Here is a 23238-nt window from a genome sequence, read left to right as displayed (position 1 = left end):
GGCTCTCCTGCTATATTAGCAATGAACTCATGAGCCAGACAGACTTCTTTATATTTTGGATTTGGATTTTGATGTGTTTGCTTAACGAGCATCACCTGTTTTTTCCTGTCTCAAAAATCTTTACATATTGTGTTTTACATATTAATTGTCTTTCTGAAAAATAATCATGCCAACCTAGCTCTTGCAACCTGTTTTACCCTATTGGGTCTGTTTGTAATAGTATTAAGAGCTAAGTGAATAAGTGGACAACTGCGTCTATCACACACGTATCTGAAATAAATAATTATGATAAATTCTGTTTAGCATCCATACTTGTTTACATTTTATTGAGTCTGTCATGATGATTATCATGACCCAATACTGTATACTATTATAGTGAATAAACCATATTTATTCTTTCGTTTGTCATAAGGGTAAATGTATCGATGTACAAATTGAATTAAACCAGAAAAATGTTAAGGTTTGGGAAGGACTTAGATAATCTTGCGTACAATAACTAAAAATATAAGAATTTAGTATTAATGTCTTTATGCATAATTTTTATAGTGTCCAGTCTTGTTTTGAATGTATCTTTATCTCTTCAAAACACAGCTGGAGCATTAGAAACCATGACATTTACCATTTAGCTGCCCCGTCATCACGAAATCTTGATTAACAGACGTTGAACAAATCAGACAAGGGAACTGTCCGCCTGGCCAATCATAACGAAGAGGAGGCGGGACTTGACGGTACCAATGAGGTGTTCAGGACTCTGCCGTACATGGTTATCGGATAAAAAAGAACAGAAGAAAGTTTACAGCTCATGAAACTATCATCAGAATGAATGGGACGGCTTATTCCAACTTTGACAAGCAAGAACATGTCTTGAAATTAGGAGAGACGTTTGAGAAACATCCTAAAAGTGGCTACCATACAGTGCGATGTAAGTGGGATTTTGAATCATTCGGATACGTATGGCTTTTACAGTAACGTTAGCTAAAAGTAGCATGCTAGTTAGCTAGCTTTGTAGCTAAACATTCCGAAGGTTGCTGTATGTAGCCAGGTAAGCCGCTTTCATCAGTCCATTTGTATCCGCCTTCCCGTTTAAGTAAGTTGACGCTTCTGTATCCTCTTGGTCGTTTGAATAAGTTAGTTAACTCTCAACTGTTACAAACCGTGGATGCTTCAGCTGTCAAAATGTTAGCCACTGTTAGCATTGCGTCAATCTGTAACGTTACACTACCACCATCTGGTGGTAAGGGTAGGCAACTGCAGATATTAGGGTCCACCCGTTGTGTTTGTTTTCTACTAATATAATAATGCTGTTGTCGTTAATATTGAGTATATTATATATATTTAAATGTTAAAAATATGTATTAATACTTTTCTTGTACAGATGACTTCAAGCCAGCCTCCATTGATACAACATGTGAAGGGGAGCTTGAAGTGGGCAAAGGAGAGCAAGTCACTATTACTTTACCCAATTTAGAGGTCAGTGTTTGATGCTCCAAAACGTTTCTTCACCAGAAATATGTGTGTATGTTTGGGGTTTCACAAATCATTGTTTAACTTTTTTTTTAAAGTAGTAAAATTTGAGGCTTTATTTATGTTTATGTTTGGTCAAAAGTCTCTGGGGGAAAGGGGACAAGTATGCTTATTGGCTCACTGACGACTAACATTTACTCCTTAGGTACTGATATTTGGTATTGAATGACAAGGCATTATACAATACTCAATGCTATGGAGGCAATCAGGTTGTTGCCTGAAAGTATCGAAGTTGCCTGTTTTTTTTTTTTTTTTTTTTTTTTTTTTTTGTAGGGTTCAAGTGCTCCAGTAACAGTCTTCAAGGGGTCAAAGAGGCCGTACATGAAAGAGTGCATCCTCATTGTGAACCATGACACAGGGGAGTACAGATTGGAAAAACTCAACAGCAATATAGCTGTGAAAAAGACCAGGTGGGTTAAACTTCAACTTCAAACGTTTTCATAAAACATTCTACCTGACTTCACTTATACTGTGTGTGTGTGTGTGTATGTATGTATGTATGTATGTATGTATATGTGCATTCCCAGGGCTGAGGGCAGCAGTAAGATCCATTCTCGCCTGGAGCAACAGACCAGTCGCCTGAGCCAGCAACAGCAAGTGAAGAGTAACAACAACAGCAGCAGTAACAAGACCTCAGCCAGCTCCAAGAATTCTCCTCCCAAAGATAAGACCTCCCCGGCATCTCCCATGGACGACATCGAGAGAGGTAACGCTTTGTCAGGCACAATTTCTTCAACTAAATGGCTTTCATGAGAATGTATTTCTCATTTTTGTTGAGGGTTTTAAGCAAATTTGCATCTGATGTAACGTTGATTGGGTCAGTGATTCTGTTTGACTGCTTGGTTTTATTTAATGTGCACTCTTTCCTATAAATGGGGATAATTATCACACATTTCTTTATCTTTGTGTATATGCTTCTGTTTACAGAGTTGATGGCAGAGGCTCAGGTCATGGACCAGCTGAGCAGCGGTGACAGCTCCTCAGATTCCAACAGCTCCTCGTCCTCCAGCAGTGATGACAGCTCCAGCAGCAGTGACTCTGAAGATGAGCGAACTTCTGCGCCACCCACAGCCCCGGCCAACCACAGCATGCCTATCCTTACCACCAGTGCCAACACCAACAGTCGCAACCAGGAGAGTGGAGGAGGACTCATGAACACACTCAGTGAGTAGCCTCTCAGCTCCATTTGTGGATGTAATGCCGAATTTCCACTGCATGGTACCGCTCGGCTGGATTCGTTCTTGGTTCCAGGTACTTTGCTCAATTTCGTTTTCCAGTGCAGATAGTACCCCCTCAATGTGAAACTGCCTTGACATCATCTTCAGCGCCACACAAACGGTGTGTTCACTCACTGGATCCTTTTTATCGGCAGTCACACGATCACAGATGACAATGAACAGTAAATATACATAGTAAAACCCTTTAAAAGCTATACTAAATTAAGTACAGTCTTGTGAACATTATCTAAATTATTTAGGTAGTGGTAATGAACAAGGCCTTTTTGAGTTTTATACCCTTTTTGCATATTACACTCCATTACTTTTTATGTCTTTTGTATAATTTTAACTTCCAAAACTCACAACCCCTTTTGCAGTGTATCGTAAAACTTGTGTAAAGTGGAGGATGCACCACAGGCACCAGGAACTGTCTGTGAAAGGTTATGACACTCCCTCACTGAATGTAATAACACATATTTTGATTATTTTTGCTTAAGTTACAAAGCGCTTTAGATAGGGTAAGGTAGGGGTAGTGGGTATGAAGAGACCGTCAAAATGTATATATGCATTAATGTATATGAATAGATGTCTGTAAGCGGTCTTTAAAACTAATTGTTTATTTTGCTATCTACTTGTGTTGCAGAGAATGACCTCCAGTTGAGTGAATCAGGCAGTGAAAGTGACTGAACACAGGGACGTCTGTGGATATCAGAAGGATTTTCAGTGAGGAACCGGGTACAGACCTGTCAGTGTCTTGCTTCCTTTTAATGTGGAAACTGTCTTCTCTACATATTCACTATTCTTCTAGCTAAATATAATTAGTTGCTTCTCCGCCAACAAACTTCAAATTTTATGTCACATTTATTGCTTCGTGATTTTTTTTTTTTTTTTTTTTTTTTGTGGATACTGTATGTTAAAGAGATATCTTAGTTCAGAGTGACGTGATGTAGTAGGTGTAAGAGAAGCAGTAAATTCTAACAAACTATCCGTAATGTTTCGTCTCAATGGATGCACATCTGTTGTTAAACTGACCAAGCATATCCAAGGCAGAATGATGAGTGTTAATGTGGATGTTTCTGCACACCAATCAGTTGTCTTAAACCACCATTGGAGTTTCTGCATTTCAGCTTAGCAATATTAGGAATTTTGCTGTGCCTTAGGTCGGTTCAGATGTCGGTTAATAGCTTTAGTTTAGCTGCATTAGTTTCTGATTGGAGAGAGATTGGTAATCTGTTTCAACAGATTTTAGGATGAGCCACGCTCATATGACTTATAGTTATTTTAAAGTTAGCTGTAGAGCCTTTTGCTTTAGATTACTGAAACCCAGCTGCAGGACAACTAAATATTTTCATTTAAAGATGCATCAATTAAAATGTTGGCATTGCTTCAGGGGCAATGGAACAAGCTGAAAACCTAACATTGATGTATTCTCTAGAAAGTTGTAGCAAAGGGGTAGCAAACCGTTGCTTATTTAGACACCCAGCAGTCACAGATCAACATTGTGTTTCTTGCAAACTGAAGAATATTCACTCTCCTTTTAGCTCTGTGTTGGGTCTTCACCAACTGCGTTAGAAAATAATCTGGCTCTTTAGCCGCTAGATGCTCCACTATGTCCACCAGCTAGTTCCTAACTCTGTCTCGGTCTGCTGTTTGACACTGGGTGGGTAGTGTACAGTTTTATCAGTGTTGGCAGATAACAGCATCCTGTTGTGACTGAAAACTGGGTGGATGAGAGTGGAGGTGTTAGCCAGAAAACCAAAACAAAGAGCTGAAAGACACTTAAATGCTCTGTAGAGCTTAAGGGCAAAGGCGGGGGATAATTAATATTGATTATTGCAGCTTTATGTTTATTGTGATATCTTAGTATATAAGTGATTTCTGGCGAAGTAGTGCACTAGTACTCAGTTGACTCAGTGAGGGTCATGCTTTGTAGCTTTAAACCTGCAATACTTGAATCTAATAATTTATATTTCAAAATATACTCTGCCAATGGTGAATTGCTTCATATATTTTACATATAGCCAAGCAATTGGTGGTGCAAGTAAGTATGAACTGTATTGTGTAAAACAAGCCAGATGCTTTGATACTGCACCTCAATGTGAGTCTTAAGGGACTTCATGTGCCTTTCGTTATTTGCCTCTGCCAGTTATAACATAGGCCTCTTCTTGTTTTTGTCACAAGCCCCATATCACTGCTGAGCTGTCTCAGCAAACAGGAAGCTGCTATTTATGTCCCAGCATTTCTTTGGCATCCCAGCTGACTCCATACGGTGAGAGACTGAGATGAAAATCATGTCTTAAGTCAATAATATGTTTTAGCCTTAAGGAGAACGCTGGCCTTAGAGCATCATTTGTAAACTATTTGAGAGTCCTTTCTTTGTAGAAAAATAAAGATTTTAAAAGTATTTTTTGTGCTTATGCATTACTATTTTCTTTCATATTATTCTGATCACACAGTACTTTTTTTTTTTTTTTTTTTTTTTTTGTATAAATAATTTGCACTGTTCCCCAACAATATAGAGGCGCCTGAGTCTGTTGTCATGGTGACTCTGAGGTCTCAACAGGTTACAACAGGATATCCTGGACGTCATCTTCCTTCCTTTTTTATCTTATTTTTTTTCCTCAAGGGGGAGATTTGACATACAGTACATATCTGGAAACACTTTGAATATTATTATCTTTGTCCTGTTTTAAGAGAAGCAACAGCACCTGGATTTTGATTTACTTGATGTACAGTGGTGGGAGGGTTTTACAACCAGATTTTCCCTATCTTAAAGGAAAGCGCATGTGTCACCCTCTTGTGGCAGCATGAGACTTGAATGCTTTTGTGTTTGTAAATGTATACACATTGATATGAAATAACCCTTTAGTGATCCCAGGCACAAATGCAAACCAGAGAGAAGGGTAGGAACTGAACAGACCTAGTAAATATATATGAGATGCTTTATAAATATCAGTGGTGGAATGTAATTAAGTAGCCTACATTTACTCAAGTACTGTACTTAAGTACACATTTGTACAACACCACTACATTTACTTTTTTTTATATAAATGCTTATAAATTCATACTACTAAATAGGGTAGGGCAATATATCAATATTATATTAATATCGTGATATGAGATTAGATATCATCTTAGATTTTGGTGTAACTTATTTTCGTAACAAGTATCAAAAACTGAGGACACGCTGTTGGATGTTGTCCTCCTTTCCTACTTTAATGCCTAAAGAATCTATGTCTTTCTCTCCCTGACCCCGTCTCTCACTGGTTGAAGCCTGAAATATTGTAAACAAATTAATAACATAACTGATTCCACTGGTCGGACTGTTGAGCTCTGTTTCAGACTGATACCTCCGGTTCAGGCTGGTCCTCATCCTCAACGTGTGCCTTTTTCACTCGCAGAAAATACTTTTCAATACTCATCTGGATTGAAGCAGCAAACCTTCAGTGTAAGAGTAAAAAAATGACATAACATTATTTATAATACATTTATTTGATTCACAGCTGCTATAAAACTAGTGTTTTGACCTCGACAACCCAACTGCATTTTACCGCAAACTTGCGACTAGTTAACTTTCTAAAGCAGGCGCAATCATCAGTGTTTCCCACACGCCGCACATTGCGTTTAGTTATTAATTACTTAAAAAAATTAAACTATTTAAAATGTTATTCTGTATTTCCTTTCCATGCTCTCCTCCGTCTCTCTGTCACTTGTGTCTCACACACACACACACACACACACACACACACACACATACTAAGCCCCACCGTGCGGTGTTTGGTGTTTTTAGCACCCAACGTCGCCTTCCAGGCAGCGCGGCAATGGTTATGTTTAAGTCAGGTTTTAGGTGAGGGTAACCTGCCTGTAAGACAACGTTGGAGGCTTAAAACACCATCGAGCCTACTGTGTACACAGCGTCTGTCTCCATAAAGGAGAGAAGACTGCTGGCAAAATTCACAAGTTCACGAAAGGTTGGTATCTCTCTGGTGAACACCTTTACACGATCACACATTCACAATCACCGAGCCGACTCTTAGCAAACAAGCGATTGTAGTGTCCACCATAGAAACACTACATGTGAAAACCTGTGTGGTTCTCTTTGGCAGTGAGCCTGTCAATCTCTTTGAACATCTACCAGCAACTGAAACTGAAACTTATACCCTGGAGCATGTTTAATCTGGGTTGGTTGCAGAAGCCTTTATACAACCTTTCTATAGAGTAACAAGGTTCACAAAAGTTATTTTAATTGTTCCCACAAGTTGATTGCTCACAACATAAAACAAATTGATTATATGATATAAATTATGTTTAACCTTTCATACTTTTTTTCATAAACGTTTTAACTATTCAGGTCACAACCTGGGCAATAGATTTAAGATATGTAGAACCACAGGAAAAAGCACATATATTTTAGTGAGGTGCTGTCTTCCAGGTCACACATCAAATGGGAAATGAAAAAGAAGCTGCTGAGGTAATCATTTTAGAGGGTCATTACAAGAAGACATATTTTACTTACCCCTGCAGATAGTTTGCCTTACGTGAAGATATAAGTATCAATTTCTGCCTCCACCCCAATACAATGGAGGTGAATGGTCTTTCATTTGTGGTGCTTAAAGAATAAAAAAATAAAAAACTCAACTGCAACTTCCTGTAATTTTCTTTTCAGAAATTTCCCGGTAACCACAGTTTTGCATTGGAACTGCTTAAAATCGTTCACACTGAGGTCTTTGGATTTTCCAGTGACTTTTTCTGTAAAGACATGATGTTTTTTTTCTTCCCAAATGGGAAAACCCATGAAGGCAAAGTGTCCCAAAAGTTGATCTATAACGTTTACACACATATCCAAACAATATAAGGTAAAACTACAAGACAAGAAAGTCTACGCAGAACAGAAGAAAAATGTTGAATCCTGTAGTTATTGTCTTTTTTTATTTTGTTCTATGTGTTGCTCTAGAACAGGGGTGGCGAACCTGTGGCTATTGAGCCACATGCTCTTTTGAGGCTCTTACTGTGTGGCTGGGGGCTGTGTTATTGGTAGATTTTTTTTTAACTTTTTGAAACATTTCAGATAAGTTTAAAAAAAAAAAAAAAAAAAAAACATTTGAATGATCCATTTGCCAATTATTTTAAAATAAAAAATAATGCAGCAGAGTTTTTTTTTATGGACAGATTCTGCAACCTGAGGAAAAAAAGCAGCCACAGATCACCTTCCTCATTAACACTTTTACTGCTGATTGTTTGAAAGCCCCTCTAGTGACAAATGAGTGAAAGAGTGGCCACAACAGAGTACAACCAGACCTAAAAAGGATTGTGGATAACAAAGACTGTCAGGTTTCCCACTGAGTCAATCTAAGTAAGAAAAAAAAACCTATGAAAACTGCTATGTATTATGACTTTCATTAGATCTGGAATTCACTGTTGCTGTTGTAATATGGACGTGCATGTGTTGTGTGGCTTTTTGCTATGGTGTGTGTTTTTTTGTGGCTCTTTATGCTGAACTGGTTGGCCACCCCTGCTCTAGAAGCTCCAAGTTATTCATTAACTTAACCCCCCTCATTAAAGTGTCATATTTTAGGAATCGCTTTATTTCTCATTTTGAACATAAAAAAAATACATGTAAAAACAACATGTTGTACTGTAGTTATTCTCTCAACTAAGTAAACTAAAATAACAACAGATCTCTTTGAACACGTGTTAGTCAGACAAAGTTTATTATATCAAAGTCCACAGTTGGCTAAGTCGTGGGAATTTATAGTAGCCTATTAAGCAGCCTGCTGTGCTGTGCAGTGCAAACAAGGAGCCATTATCAGACAGACAGACTGTTCAAACAATCTTGTTATATGTATTTCTCTGGAGTAAAATTACTCACTAAAGCAAAACAATTCTCATTTCAAAAGTAAAACTTGCAAACAAATATCGATGTAGCCTAATTGTAAACTATTGGACTTTTACTTATTTGATATGTCCTTTGTTTACAGTTCCCTCTGCTTCTTTCTTCCTGATCAAGCTCTCACTGTTGGCTGCCTGATTTGTTGTTTGCGTGGGCGGCTCTTTTCAGAGGTGCGTCCGCCATTGGCTGCGCTGAACAATATTTGGTTGTCATTAAAAAACATGACAACCACATATTGTTCAGTGCAGCCACACACCCTTCAGTGGCACTACTGGATTTATTCTGGAGAGAGCAAAAGTCTGATCAGTGAGAAAGAAGCAGAGAAAAATGTAAACAAAAGAAAATGTTATCAAATAAGTGAAAGACCCGATTTACAATTACACAAATAATTTGTTTGCAAGTTATGAGTTTTACTTTTGAAATGACGTTTTTTTTGCTTCAGTGAGTAATTTTTGTTTGAATATATTGGCACAATTCGAATTCCATAGCTGTCGTCGCTGCTGTTGTTTGGATCTCAGACACTGCAGAAAAACAGACGGTTTACACGGTTAAAATGCTCAGGAAATCTCTGCTGAACATCGGACTGCGAGTCAGCCGTCAGCAGCATGAAGGGATTCACAGAGTGACAGCGGGACTGAATCCAGGGAATTATGGAAACATCCTCCGCCGCGATGTGTCCTCCACCCCCGCCACCGTGATGGGAGACAACGTCAAAATAAAAACTATGGACGAATTAGGCGGACCAAGTTTCATGACTACCTTAAACTGGCTTTTTGTAAAAGGATATTTCCAAACGACGCAACAATTACAAGTAAGTAGGCTAAACGGGAATGAGTGTTTATATTTGGTTTGGTGTAGAATGTTTTGTTGATTACGTTTTTTGGGGTTTCATTGACTTTTTTTTTTTTTTTTTTTTTTTTTTTAACCTTGATTTCTGCACTTGAATTGCAAGACAAGTTAAATTACTGTAGTCTCCGTAAAGGATCAGTCTAGCCAAATTGCCAAAATAGCCTATATTTTCTCACTGTGTGTGTGTGCGTGCATTGGTTTTGCATCTGAAATGTATTCTCTGAGCCCAGTGTTATGTGAGATTAATTGAATTGTATCTGTGCTGCAGCATTGGAATGTCTGTGTAAGAACATAGTTCATATTACCCCTGATAAGTCACAGGCCTCACTTTTAGGGACTGTTTATCAGCAGGAAGTATGAAAACAAGTCAGCATGGTGTAAGTGGGACATTGTGTCAGAAAAGAAAAGCTTTTTGGTGGAGGCATCTGGCAAAAAAATAAAACCCGAACTATCTGCATAGATAGTAGCCTATGAGGACGGTTAGCAGCTGGATTTTCACTGCAGGAGGCTTAAGTTGATAGTAATCGACTTCAAGTGCTCATATAATGCACATTTTCAGGTTCATAATTGTTTTCATGGTTGCGGAACATTCCCTGAAGGTTATGGTTTTGGGTTTGGTTTTAATTAACCTTTATGCAACGTTCCCCTAAAGTTCTTTTTTACATTCCCTAACCTTTAAAAAACTTTAAGGTAACACTTTACAATAAGGTATACAAATAGGTAGTTAACGAATGATTAGTTACTGTTTTTCAGAAGGGTAACGAATGATTAGTTACTGTTTTTCAGAAGGGTAGTTACTATTTTTAGAAGGGTAGTTACTGTTTTTAGAAGGGAAGTAACTGTTTTTAGCAAATGATTAGTTACTGTTTTTAGAAGGGTAGTTACTGTTTTTAGAAGGGTAGTTACTGTTTTTAGCGAATGATTAGTTACTGTTTTTAGAAGGGTAGTTACTGTTTTTCAGAAGGGTAGTTACTATTTTTAGAAAGGGTAGTTACTGTTTTTTGAAAGGGTTACTGTTTTTTAGAAGGGTAGTTACTGTTTTTTGAAAGGGTAGTTACTGTTTTTTGAAAGGGTTACTGTTTTTTAGAATGGTAGTTACTGTTTTTTAGAATGGTAGTTACTTTTTTTTAGAAGGGTAGTTACTGTTTTTCAGAATGATAGTTACTTTTTTTCAGAATGGTAGTTACTGTTTTTTGAAAGGGTAGTTACTTTTTTTTAGAAGGGTAGTTACTGTTTTTCAGAATGATAGTTACTTTTTTTCAGGTAGTTACTGTTTTTTGAAAGGTAGTTACTGTTTTTTGAAAGGGTTACTGTTTTTTAGAAGGGTAGTTACTGTTTTTTGAAAGGGTAGTTACTGTTTTTTAGAAGGATAGTTACTGTTTTTTAGAATGATAGTTACTTTTTTTCAGAATGGTAGTTACTGTTTTTTGAAAGGGTAGTTACTGTTTTTTGAAAGGGTTACTGTTTTTTAGAATGGTAGTTACTGTTTTTTAGAATGGTAGTTACTTTTTTTTAGAAGGGTAGTTACTGTTTTTCAGAATGATAGTTACTTTTTTTCAGAATGGTAGTTACTGTTTTTTGAAAGGGTAGTTACTTTTTTTTAGAAGGGTAGTTACTGTTTTTCAGAATGATAGTTACTTTTTTTCAGGTAGTTACTGTTTTTTGAAAGGTAGTTACTGTTTTTTGAAAGGGTTACTGTTTTTTAGAAGGGTAGTTACTGTTTTTTGAAAGGGTAGTTACTGTTTTTTAGAAGGATAGTTACTGTTTTTTAGAATGGTAGTTACTGTTTTTCAGAAGGGTAACAAATAAATAGTTACTGTTTTTAGAAGGGTAGTTACTGTTTTTCAGAAGGGTAGTTACTGTTTTTTGAAAGGGTAACAAATGATTAGTTACTGTTTTTAGAAGGGTAGTTACTGTTTTTCAGAAGGGTAACGAATGATTAGTTACTGTTTTTCAGAAGGGTAGTGAAAAACAGTAACTAATCATTCGTTACCCTTTCAAAAAACAGTAACTACCCTTCTGTAGTTGTAGCTTCTGTAGAGTTCCTATTACCCCTGATAAGTCACAGGCCTCACTTTTATCATAGGGACTGTTTATTCAGCAGGAAGTATGAAAACAAGTCAGCATGGTGTAGTGGGACATTGTGTCAGAAAAGAAAATCTTTTTGGTGGAGGCATCTGGCGAAAAAATAAAACCCAAACTATCTGCATAGATAGTAGCCTATGAAGACGGTTAGCAGCTGGATTTTCACTGCAGGAGGCTTAAGTTGATAGTAATCGACTTCAAGTGCTCATATAATGCACATTTTCAGGTTCATAATTGTATTTAGAGGTTGGACCAGAATAGGTTTACATGGTTTCATTTTCAAAAAACACCATATTTTTGTTGTACTACACATTGCTGCAACTCCTCTTTTCACCCTGTGTGTTGAGCTCTCTGTTTTAGCTACAGAGTGAGACATCCCACTTCTGTACCATCTTTGTTGGGAGTTGCACATGCACAGTATATAGGTAAGGACAACTTCCCAGTCAGTTGCAGAGTATGAGGCCGTGCCACGCTAGCAGCTAGGCGAGCATTAGAACATGTGTTACAAAGTGATGCACGTTCGTCACGGAAGTAAAGGCTGGACTACAATAGAGCTGTTTGGAGCAGTTTGTGAACAGTGTTTTTTGATGGAGATGGTAAGTCCCTTTGTGGTGGACTTTGGGCTTTTTCACTTTGTAAACCACTAACGTGCACAAAAAAGATATATAACACGATAAAGGAAAAGGGAAAAAGCCAAAAAGCATAATATGAGCACTTTAAGTCATACATGATTATTTCATACAGTAATGACATCAGTCACTGTCACAAATGTTTGTGATCACAACAGATCACAGTGCAGCATGTGGTCAGGGCAGTCGTAGTTGTAGATCTTGAGCCAAGAGGATAGCTCAGGGCTTGTGCCCTTTTCTATCCATAAAAAACAAAAAACGTGATGGAGGAAATGGAGGAGGAGCACTCCGGAATTGGAGGCAGCATGTGACCGAATTTGTCTTTTTCCCTTTTTTTTTCTAATAAATGCTATTAATAAAAAAAAAAAAAAGAGAACATATAAAACAAATACATAAAAAATACAAATAAAAACAGGATAATGAATAAAGGTCAAGGCACAGGAAACCAGAATCCTTTTATATCCTGCTTCTGGCAATGACTATAGTCTGATTGTCAGGCAACTGATTGTGCTAAGTACATGTTAAGTACTTTAGTACATTGAAAATCTAATAACTCAATAAATAACTCACACTCTTTGCTCACAGATTGAGCACAGCAAGATCTACGGTCCTCTGTGGAAGTCAAAGTACGGCCCACTGGTGGTGGTGAACGTGGCCAGCGCCGAGCTGATAGAACAGGTGCTGAGGCAGGAGGGGAGACTCCCGGTCCGGTCAGACATGCCCCACTGGAGGAGCTACAGAGAGCTCAGGAACCAGGCCTACGGACCCCTGACAGAGTAAGTGACACCCCCATAGATCCTCTAGCTTTACATCCACTTCTGTGTTCCAAAGGGTTCACATTTGCTCAAATCTGTCCTAAAACTGGAGCTGCAACGATTAGTTAACTATTTGATAAGTTGATCGACAGAAAAACTATCGGCAGATTAATCAATGAAAAATATGGTTAGTTGCAGCTATGCTTAAAACAATAATCAATATGCCGATCTGTACATCCAAAGAGTTATTAGTCACTGGATCTATACTCCAGATCCCCTCCAACAAAAATCCAAAGTCCTCGTTTTGTGCAACAACAAAATAAACATTCAAATGAAGCTAATATGAGGATGCAGAACTTAGAGTTATACACATGAGTATCCTCCAAATTTTCGTAAAAGAAATTCCCCTCTGTTTTACTTTTGCTCTGTGACAACTCAGCAAGAAACATTGTCCGAGGAAACACAGGGGGAAATTGTTAGACTTTAACTTTGTAATTTTGTTAATTTGGCTCAGACTCAAACTGCAAGAAACGTGAACCATCCTTTAAAAAGCCCAACTATTTTCCTAATCATTTTACACATTCCACTAAATGTATGCTGTCTGACTGGCCTATTATGCTCTTTAATTATCATACTAAAAGGACAGTAGGACTCATTGACTATGTAAATGCAGTCTTTAAAAGAACCTTTTTAGGCTATAAGGTTATGTTGTGATTTTGCAACTGAGGACCTTACAGGGTTAACACCAAAACATACTGTACAATCTAATGAATAATTTGATTCAAAAGTGGAAGTCAGTTATTTAAGTTCTAGTTCAATATAATTCTTGGGAAACTACTGTACGTATTAAGTTGCTGTGTGCTTTGTACTTGATGTGTACTTAATGGTGTCAGGGTTCATTAACAGTGCACAGAGTGGGAGGAATATCAGCTTTTCCTCGTTATGATTTTTTTCTGTCAAACCTGTTGGAGCAGCACTCGTCATTGGTGTTGAATGTTGTTTTTACATCAGAGAGCTAAAGACATGTCAACAACTCTGCACCCTGACACTGAAAGCAACCTGCATAATACAGGCATTTTTAAAATGTTTCATTAATTTCATTCACAAACCAAAGAATAGTTTAGAGTAAAGCGAGAGGAACCAAATGTGCTCTGCTGGTCGCAACTAAAAACTCAAATAGGCATGTAAACAAGACTCCTATAAGTCAAATGGAATAATTTCCGCTTTGAAAGATGAAGAAGTTTCCAGTAAAATGATCTGATGCAGGCCTGTCTTTCTCTAGCTCAAATCTGATCTTAAAGCTTGACTAGGTATTAAACAACTGTATCTCATTTTGTCTGGAAGCCCATTGCCTTTTAATAATTCTCATTTGTAGAATTGGAGCCAACTGGCAGCGCATCCGCAGCATCCTGAATCCTCAGATGTTGAAGCCCAAACACGTCTCCTCCTACGCTAACACCATCAACGGGGTGGTCACAGACTTCATCGACAAAGTGGACTGGCTGAGGGAAACTAGCGGCGAGGGAGTTATGGTCAATGACCTGACTGGAGAACTCTACAAATTTGCTTTTGAAGGTAAGCAGAGAACAAACAAAGGAAATCAGCTGTGGAAACTCATCTTTTTTATGATACTTGAAAACATATTGGTTGTAATAAAGTTTACTAAAAGACTAAATGCATGTCACTTATGCTGGTTAAATAAATCTTACATGAATGAAAGAATCTGCACTCTGTTATAATTCGACACAACTTGAATGGAAAGCGTTTGTGTTCTGCAGTACTTTTTTACTTTAACTCTAAAAACACAGAACGTAAGAAGCAAACTATAAAACAACAGGTACAATATAAGATAATCAAATTATAGTCAGACAGATAGAAGACTAGGGAGATTACACAGCACAACATTTAAGAGCCAAGTGCTCTTGACAGAGTATCTGCTCAAAGGGGCAAGAAAACCCATCACATCAACCTGTGGTTTGGGCTGTGCAAAAAGTTAAAACATGTTTTTGTTGTCTAGACCAGAGGAACACTACCTAAGCCAACATAAGACTTGATAAAATGATGCCAACATTTGCTCTTCAAAGACGTCATTTAACTTTAGCAATCTGCCCACTCCAACCTGTCACCCAGTCTCACCCCGGCAACCTTGGATGCTAGGAGAACATTAAGTGGTAGATTAAGACAGGAAGAACAGTGAGATCTTTTACCGTATTAGTGAGATGGTTTTGGTCAGCATGTACACCTAACCTGTCACACAGCCAAAACCTCAACACAGACCCGTCCTTCTAACTGCCTAACTACAAACTAGCTAAACTCCCCCTAGTCTTCAGGTAGCTTGCGGCAGGTATTAACACACTGATAGCCCTATGGGATGGAAAGGCAACCAGAGAACCCACAAGGCACACACCAAGTAGAGCAGAGGGGTCCTCACAACTAATTACTGTATGCAGAATGGCTTCTTTCACGTTATATTATAGAATCTTATATTATTCTGTTTTTCTATTCTGTATTTAATTGTTGTAGTTTGTAAATGTGGAGCCAGTTTTGGATACTACTATTATTCAATCAGGAGAGACTTCGTTGCAGATATGCAAAGATTTATTGTACATATGCATAATATGAAATGTACAGAGTCTTTGGAGATTAGACTCCATCGTTATAAAATCATTTTTTAAAGGGGCAGAGAAGCCAAGACATAGCCCCCCCACCCCCGATGGAGCCTAGACACTGGTGATGGTGGAGAAGGAAGGACTCAGGGTGCCATGGTAGACGATGACCAGAGGTGGAAGGGGAGGAGGAGGGTTGCATGTTTGCCTGAAAAGTTTGCCTGAAAAGTTATGAAGTTATTAGAAGTCTTCCTGAAAGAATTTACACTGAGCTTCATAAGTACTTGTTAAGTACTGATTGCAACAATACATTGACCTCTTTACTTGGTGGAGCAGATAATTAGTCAGCTATATGTAGGGCAACCTGTCAGTGTGTGTGTGTGTGTGTGTGTGTGTGTGTGTGTGTGTGTGTGTGTGTGTGTGTGTGTGTGTGTGTGTGTGTGTGTGTGTGTGTGTGTGCACTGCAGTCATTCAGGGTGTTGACTTGACTATACACAGTTGTTGAGTCCTTTGGCCTTGACAGCTGATTAGATACTGTGCATATGATCAGTATGAGTGGTTTTAATTCCCGGTTTGGTGAGAAAGAACTTGATAGGTCGGCACAGAGCTCCTAGGTCAACCCCATCCAACACCTTTGGCATGAACTGGAACACTGACTGTGAGTCAGACCTTATCATGTAGCATCAGTTTTGGACCTAATTAATGATCTTGTGGCTGAGCAAATCTCTGCAGCCCAGCTCCAAAATCTAGTGAAAATCCTGAAACCAGAAGAGTGGAGGCTTGTATAGCAGCAGATTAATGCCCATTCTTTGTGAATGACATCTTCAACAGTCACATATGGGTGGAATATTTAGGTGTCCACACCTTTGGTCATAGTATGAATAGTGTATGTGCTCCGGAAAGGAGGAAAATAACCAGTGCATGTTATATTAAAATCACCTGTTTTGTCCCACAGAAGCCAAGCGATCTCTGTATAACAACTGTATCTTTATATGCAGGGATCTGTTCAGTGTTGTTTGAGACCCGTATGGGCTGCATGAACAAGGTGGTACCCGAGGAAACCCAGAAGTTCATCTTCTCTGTGGGGGAAATGTTTTGGCTCTCCCCTATAATCGTCCTCTTCCCCAAGGCCGTCTGGCCCTACATGCCTTTCTGGAAGCAGTTTGTGGCAGCCTGGGATAATCTCTTCAGAGTCGGTGAGCAGCATTCATTTCCACCAGCGAGTGGTGTGTAGCTTGTTTTAGGTAATTCTGTTACAGAAAGAGGGTTACTATTTAACCCTCCTGTTATGTTGCGGGTCAAACTGAACTGAACTAAACTGAACTGAACTGGAATGGACTGGACTGATCTGGACTGTTTGGTAGAAAAGTGGCATTAGTGTTATGGGTCCCTTGACAGCCCCTTTTCTGCCACTCCCAATTACTGACTGTTATCATTAAGGGCCCTATCTTGCACCCGGCGCAGCGCGGTGCAAACCCCGACGCAAGTGTCTTTGCTATTAAGACCATCCAGCGCCCACGTTGTTTAAATAGCAAATGCACCTGCGCCCATCTTTGCGCCCATGGGCGTGCTGGTCTTACAGGGAGGTGTGTTCTGGTGAATTCTTGGCATATTGCTATCTTGAGGCAGTGGGAAGTGATTGCGCCATTGACCAACAAAAACCTGGTCTGAAGTCAATAACGCAGCATTTTATTGTTATTTTAACAGCACATTAGTAAAATGTGCCTAGGCTTGTGCACAGCGTGCGCATACCATGCTTGTTACACACACACACACACAGGGAAGCGCAGCAGCACACAAACATACAAAAGATTACAAATAAAAATATTACGGTGCAAATCTGCCATCATAATAGCAATGCGCCAAGGTCCAAAATGCGCCTGGCTTTTAAAGGGAATGGGAGATGACGCTCTGATTGGTTTATTGCATGTTACGCCCAAAACAATGCCCGCTTCATGGCCATTTGCATGAACAAATCATTTCAAGGACGCTAAGCTCTGGTAACGCCCACAAAGTTCCAAGTCCACCACACAGGTCCTGCTGCCCTTATTCCTTCTTCCCCCTTATTCCATCAGTTGGAAGTGTGTCTCTTTTGCCATCTAGTGGGCAAAAGTGTAGAGCCTGTCTCCTCCTAGTGTTGGTTTTCCCATGTGAAAAAAAAGATGAATTTGTCTCATAGCTGAAGAGCTGGTGAAGCAAAAAATGGAGGAGATCCAGGGGAAGGTGAACCTGGACCAGAACGTGGAGGGGGCGTACCTCACACACCTGCTGCTCGGTGATCAGATGACGGTCACTGAGATCCTGGGCAGCATCACCGAACTCCTGCTGGCAGGAGTCGACACAGTGAGTAGATGCAGGGGTGTGCGCTCTGTGGAAAGGAGGGATTTACTGTACAGTAGTTAACTTTTCCTACATTTAGTTTTCTTATTGGCTTAAAGTAGAGCAATGTATGCATAATGCCTCATTGTAACACATGAAATTGTGCTTCACATTAAACAGTATGCATTAGAATAGTTTTATGTTACCTAGGCATCTATACAACTTCCAAAGTCAGCCCAGTTCTAACCCAGACAACTTTCAACCTAAAGATCACCAAATCAGTGCTGAGAGAGAGGGCACCAAACATTACATTTAAAAAAAAACCAGAAGACAACAGTGTGCGTTCCTCTCTGTTCCAGACCTCCAACACTATCTCGTGGTCTCTGTATCTAATGGCTCAGGAACCAGAGATCCAGGAACAATTATACCAGGAAGTGATAAGTGTTTGCCCTGGGGACAAGGTGCCAAACAATGATGACATTGCTCAGATGCCGTACCTGAAGGCCGTCATCAGAGAGACTCTACGGTTAGAGGCTTTCTTTCATTTTTATTTGTATATTACATTAATAGGACACTGCAGTTTCTTGCAGTGACCACTATGTTTGTTCTGACTAAAAGGAGATAACATCACCTGGGGTCCAAACTGTTGACATCTATCTCATTACTAGACAAAATATTTGATTAACAACAATTTTTTATGCCATTTGTCACTGAAAGGAATAGTTTAGCATTTTGGGAAATTTCTTAATTTGCTCATTTGAGTAAGATGAGAAGATTGATACCAGCCTTATATCTAGGAACCTTATCAATGGTTTCTTTTCATTGTGATCCCACTGTGTCAAATGTTAGTCGAGTAAGTTACACTCCTGTTGTTGCAAACAAACAAAAAAAGTTACTTTTTCCCAAACGAACAGAGAAAACTTTTGTTGACTCCTCACTGTGTTCTGTGGTCACCAGGCTGTATCCAGTGGTACCAGGAAACGCCCGCGTCAATGTTGAAAACGAGATTGTGGTTGGAGATCATCTTTTCCCCAAAAACGTGAGCCACATGTCAGACACAACAACAAGCCCTGACATGTTCTGACATTTAAGACTTTAAACTTTGGAACCTCACTTCATCTAAAGCTAATAATCACAAAGCTTTAAGCCTAACAGCTAATTGTATGAATGTATAAAGGTCCTTGTGTACATTTTACTTCCCTAATGAAATACACAGTATTACACTGTAACAGGAATGTCCTCTCTCACAGACGCTGTTCCACCTGTGCCACTATGCTGTGTCCTATGATGAGAACATTTTCCCCGACCCCCACGCCTTCCTGCCACAGCGCTGGCTTCGAGGAGCGGAGGAGAAGCCCAAGCACCACCCGTTCGGGTCAGTGCCGTTTGGTTTCGGGATCCGGGCGTGTCTGGGCAGACGGGTGGCTGAGCTGGAGATGTATCTCCTCCTATCCAGGGTAAGGACATCCCATTGCTGTTGCTACCATGACCGTAGATCTGCTTTCTCTGTCAAAGCTGTTATCATTCATTTCTGGTGCTTTTCTGTAGATTAAGAAATGGAAGTCTGTGTGAAGTTATCAGCATTCTGAATCTTGTTCATTCCTTTTGCAAACACCTTTTGCGAGCACAATGTTTTAAACTACACTACATGGCCAAAAGTACATGCAGACCATAACATTACACCCACATGTGATGCTGAACACGTCATTTCAAAACCGTGAGCATGGCGGCCTCTAGCTCATCCATTAAGAGCGTTTGCCCCATGTTGGCTGAGTCCTGCAGCAGTGCGGATTTGAATCCAACCTGCTGCCCTTTGCTGCATGTCATCCTCCATCTCTCTCCACCTTTCATGTCTGTCCACTGTCTCTACTACTGATAAAGGGAAAAGCCCCCCCAAAAAAGCATTAATCTGCTGCCATAACATCCTCCACTCTTCTGGGAAGAGTTTTTACAAGATGTTGGAACCTGGCTGCATGGATTTCCTCCCATTCAGTCACAAGAGCTTTAGCAAAGTCCAACACTGCTGTTGGGTGATAAGGCCTGGTATTCAGTTCATCCTAAAGGTGGTGGATGGCTTTAAGGTCAGGGCTCTGTGCAAGCCAAGTTCTTTCACAACAAACTGGACAAAAAAAATGTATTCGTGGGCCTGACTTTGTGCTTGGGAGAATTGTCATGTTGAAACAGGAGAGGGACTTCCCCAACCTGTTGCCACAAAGTTAGAAGCTCACTATTGACTAAAATAGAGATAAGAAAGAAAAAAAAGCAGTTTTCTCTGCCAGGAAACCAAATCAAATGTAATTTAAACAAGAATGTAATTATTATTAAGTTATTCTGTTATTATTTTAATGTAATATGTAATCTTTATACACATTGTACTTAATTTTAATCAGAAACACAATTTAAAAAAAACTTTGAGTACTTTTACTTCCAAGGACACAGCACTCCTTCAGTAGTGTGGTGAAGGAAAGCTCTGTATGATTGAAGCACCAGTAGGTTTGCAGATTATTGTATCAGTATGTATCCGTTTTTATTGTTTTTATTAGTGGTTTTTGACTACTGCTGCACCCAAACCAATATTTCAGTTGTAAAACCTACTGAACAGAGCCAGTTAAACACTTACTCTACCTCTGCTTTCACTCCCAGGAAACCAGTTATTTTTTAGCTACATTCAGAGAGCCGTATTGATCTGTAGTAGCTACCTAACCAGAGCACAGAGGTATGGCTGTTCTTCTTTTATTAGTCTTGGCAGTAGAATGGATACATAACACACGCCATTTGACAGTAACGCCTGTTATCATTCAGTCAGCTGCAGTTAGTAATAATTAAACGCTACGTGGACTGTGCCTGCACTCTTGTGCCTCACATAAATGCATATCCTGCCAAAAACAGCATTTCACGTATTTCTACTTGAACAAATGTCTCTTTTTTATTTTAAAGTTGATAAAAAAATACGAGATAAGGCCGGATCCTGCTGGAACCATTGTCAAGCCGGTCACCAGAACCGTGCTTTGCCCTGCTAAACCAATCAACCTGCAGTTTCTGGACAGACGAGTTGAGCAGGAGCAGCTGAGAACAGCGGCAGGAGTTTCTCTGTGAGCTGTTTTAGTATTCACACTGTGTTGCCTGCCTGTCACCAAGCACTTGTTTATAGAGCGTTCACATAATGAGGACTGGCTGGAATGCACCGAAACTGTGGCATAAAAATACAAGCTGAATGAAGATGTGATTGGTTGTATAGTAAAGAGTATAATGCTGTATGTATAGCGTTTGATTGTTGTTTCATGGAAATATGAATACTTTATGATTTATTTAGTTTTAGTTCCACAAATGTCACATATTTTTTCAGTTGTTAGGGCTGACTGGTTCTTTACTGTCTGGAGTTTGCATGTTCTCCTCATGTTTGTGTGTGTGTGTGTTCCCTTCAGTTTCCCCAACACCAACATACATACATGGAACTCCTACAGGACAAGTTTTGTGTTATTCAATATATTTTTCTTGATGTCACAAATCCCATGAACAGATCAAAACCAACAATGTGTTAGTCTGATTTTCAAAACTTTCAGACTTTCCCACTCTGACTGTGGCAGCCAGCCCTAAGTCCCAAAGGTTATCCTTTAAAAACCTGTCCATAAAATATAGTTTAAATGGGTTATGGGTTATATGTCGCAGATATACACTTAAGGTACACTTGTTCTAATTTACATCAGCAGGACAGTTTATGTGGGATTGATAAAATCCCAGTCAGTCATTCAAAACTACTATTTTTACTGTACATATAAAAAAAAAAATCTCCAGATCTTTAGTTTTGAGGAAACTAAAATAAAAAATAAAAGCATTGGTCAATGAGTTGGAAATTTAACTTGCAAATATTGTTTTTTTGTTCGGCAGAGATTTAGTAAGTGTTTCTTGTACATAGAGAAATGTATTTTTAAGTTGTAAGAGTGTTTAGAATTGTGATTCAATTTATGATTCAAATTCCCAGTTTGTTATGTGTGCAGTATAATATTTCATATGTCTCAGTGGGTTGAAAAGACACATCAATTTCTATGCCAGCACATACTCTCTAAAGAGGTTATGAGCATTTTGTGAGAAAAAAGGGGTGAATCACGCACAAATTGCAACAGAAAATCTGACAAATGTTTATTACTCATACAAGTCTCCTCTATAACATATAAAAATTCCTAAGAGATCCAAGTGCTGGAAAGTATTGAAAACTACAGAAATCAGTGATGTCACAATTTTCCATTGCAGCCCATTTTAAGGGGAGAAACTAAGTGTGAATAGGGAAAATATTTTAACTTACAGATATCACCATGTAACTTTCACAGTTTATTACTTTCATTAAAGTGCTCATATTATTTTTTTTGGCTTGTTTCCCTTTCCTTTGTGTTATATATCTATTTTTGTGCATGTTATAGGTTCACAAAGTGAAAAAGCCCAAAGTCCAGTAAGACAATATTTTCTTGTATTACGAGTTTTCTGAACTTTTATTTTTAAATATGCAAATGAGCATTATCTGATTAAATATGTGCTAAATAGCATAAATAAAGGTGTTTCAGTATTTTTCAACATAAATATTGTCTTTAAGTGCTCATGTTATGCTAATTTTCAGGTTCATAATTGCATTTAGAGGTTATATCAGAATAGGTTTAAATGTTTTAATTTTCAGAAAACACCATATTTTTGTTGTACTGCACATTGCTGCAGCTCCTCTTTTCACCCTGTGTGTTGAACTCTCTGTTTTAGCTACAGAGTGAGGCATCTCACTTCTGTACCATCTTTGTTGGGAGTCGCACATGCGCAGTACCTAGGTAAGCTAATCAGAAGCAGAGTATGAGGGCGTGCCACGCTAGCAGCTAGACGAGCATTATAACGTGTGTTATAAAGTGACGCACGTTTGTCTCTGAAGTAAAGGCTGGACTACAATAGAGCTGTTTGGAGCAGTTTGTGAACAGTGTGTTCTGTTGGAGATGGTAAGTCCCTTTGGGGTGGACTTTGGGCTTTTTAACTTTGTAAACCTATTAAATGCACAAAAGAGATATATAACACAATAAAGGAAAGGGGGAACGCCAAAAAGCATAATATGAGCACTTTAATGTAAGTAATCAACTGGGGAAGTTTCATGGTGATATCTGTAAGTTAAAATATTTTGCCTATTCACCTGTAGTGTCTTCCCTTAACATGAGCTGCAATGGGAAATTGTGGCATCATCAATTTCAGTATTTTTCAATATTTTCCACCACTTGGATCACTTAGGACTTTTTATATGTTATAGAGGAGACTTTTATGAGACTAGATCAGTTGAATAAGTTTCTGTTGCAATTTGTGTGGGGTCATGTTGCATGACTATTAGTAGGCCTCATC

The 23238-nt window shown here is 38.8% G+C and overlaps 2 protein-coding genes across 3 annotated transcripts; both read left to right on the top strand.

The window, feature by feature from the left end:
* Positions 1 to 699: 699 nt before the first annotated feature.
* On the top strand, positions 700 to 5145 carry eaf2 (ELL associated factor 2). Its single transcript, XM_028591133.1, has 6 exons — positions 700 to 922; positions 1376 to 1470; positions 1798 to 1934; positions 2052 to 2230; positions 2452 to 2688; positions 3385 to 5145. Exons 1-6 carry the CDS (start codon positions 820 to 822, stop codon positions 3426 to 3428), a joined length of 795 nt encoding a protein of 264 aa, XP_028446934.1. The 5' UTR covers positions 700 to 819; the 3' UTR covers positions 3429 to 5145.
* Positions 5146 to 9122: 3977 nt separating this feature from the next.
* cyp27a3 (cytochrome P450 family 27 subfamily A member 3) lies at positions 9123 to 21387 on the top strand. Of its 2 annotated transcripts, none has more exons than XM_028592017.1 (9): positions 9123 to 9442; positions 12780 to 12970; positions 14325 to 14524; positions 16554 to 16751; positions 17735 to 17898; positions 18276 to 18400; positions 18832 to 18913; positions 19125 to 19331; positions 20812 to 21387. In XM_028592017.1, the coding sequence occupies exons 1-9, from the start codon at positions 9185 to 9187 to the stop codon at positions 20968 to 20970; spliced, it is 1584 nt and encodes a 527-aa protein (XP_028447818.1). In that variant the 5' UTR covers positions 9123 to 9184; the 3' UTR covers positions 20971 to 21387. The 2 variants fall into 2 exon arrangements, with proteins under 2 accessions (XP_028447818.1, XP_028447817.1); XM_028592016.1 differs by having other exon boundaries at positions 18234 to 18400.
* Positions 21388 to 23238: the final 1851 nt, after the last annotated feature.

Source organism: Perca flavescens, chromosome 11 (assembly GCF_004354835.1).
Source record: "Perca flavescens isolate YP-PL-M2 chromosome 11, PFLA_1.0, whole genome shotgun sequence".
NCBI lineage: Eukaryota > Metazoa > Chordata > Actinopteri > Perciformes > Percidae > Perca > Perca flavescens.
Note: the sequence above shows the minus strand (reverse complement) of the source record. Positions and strands in the feature narration are given on the sequence as shown.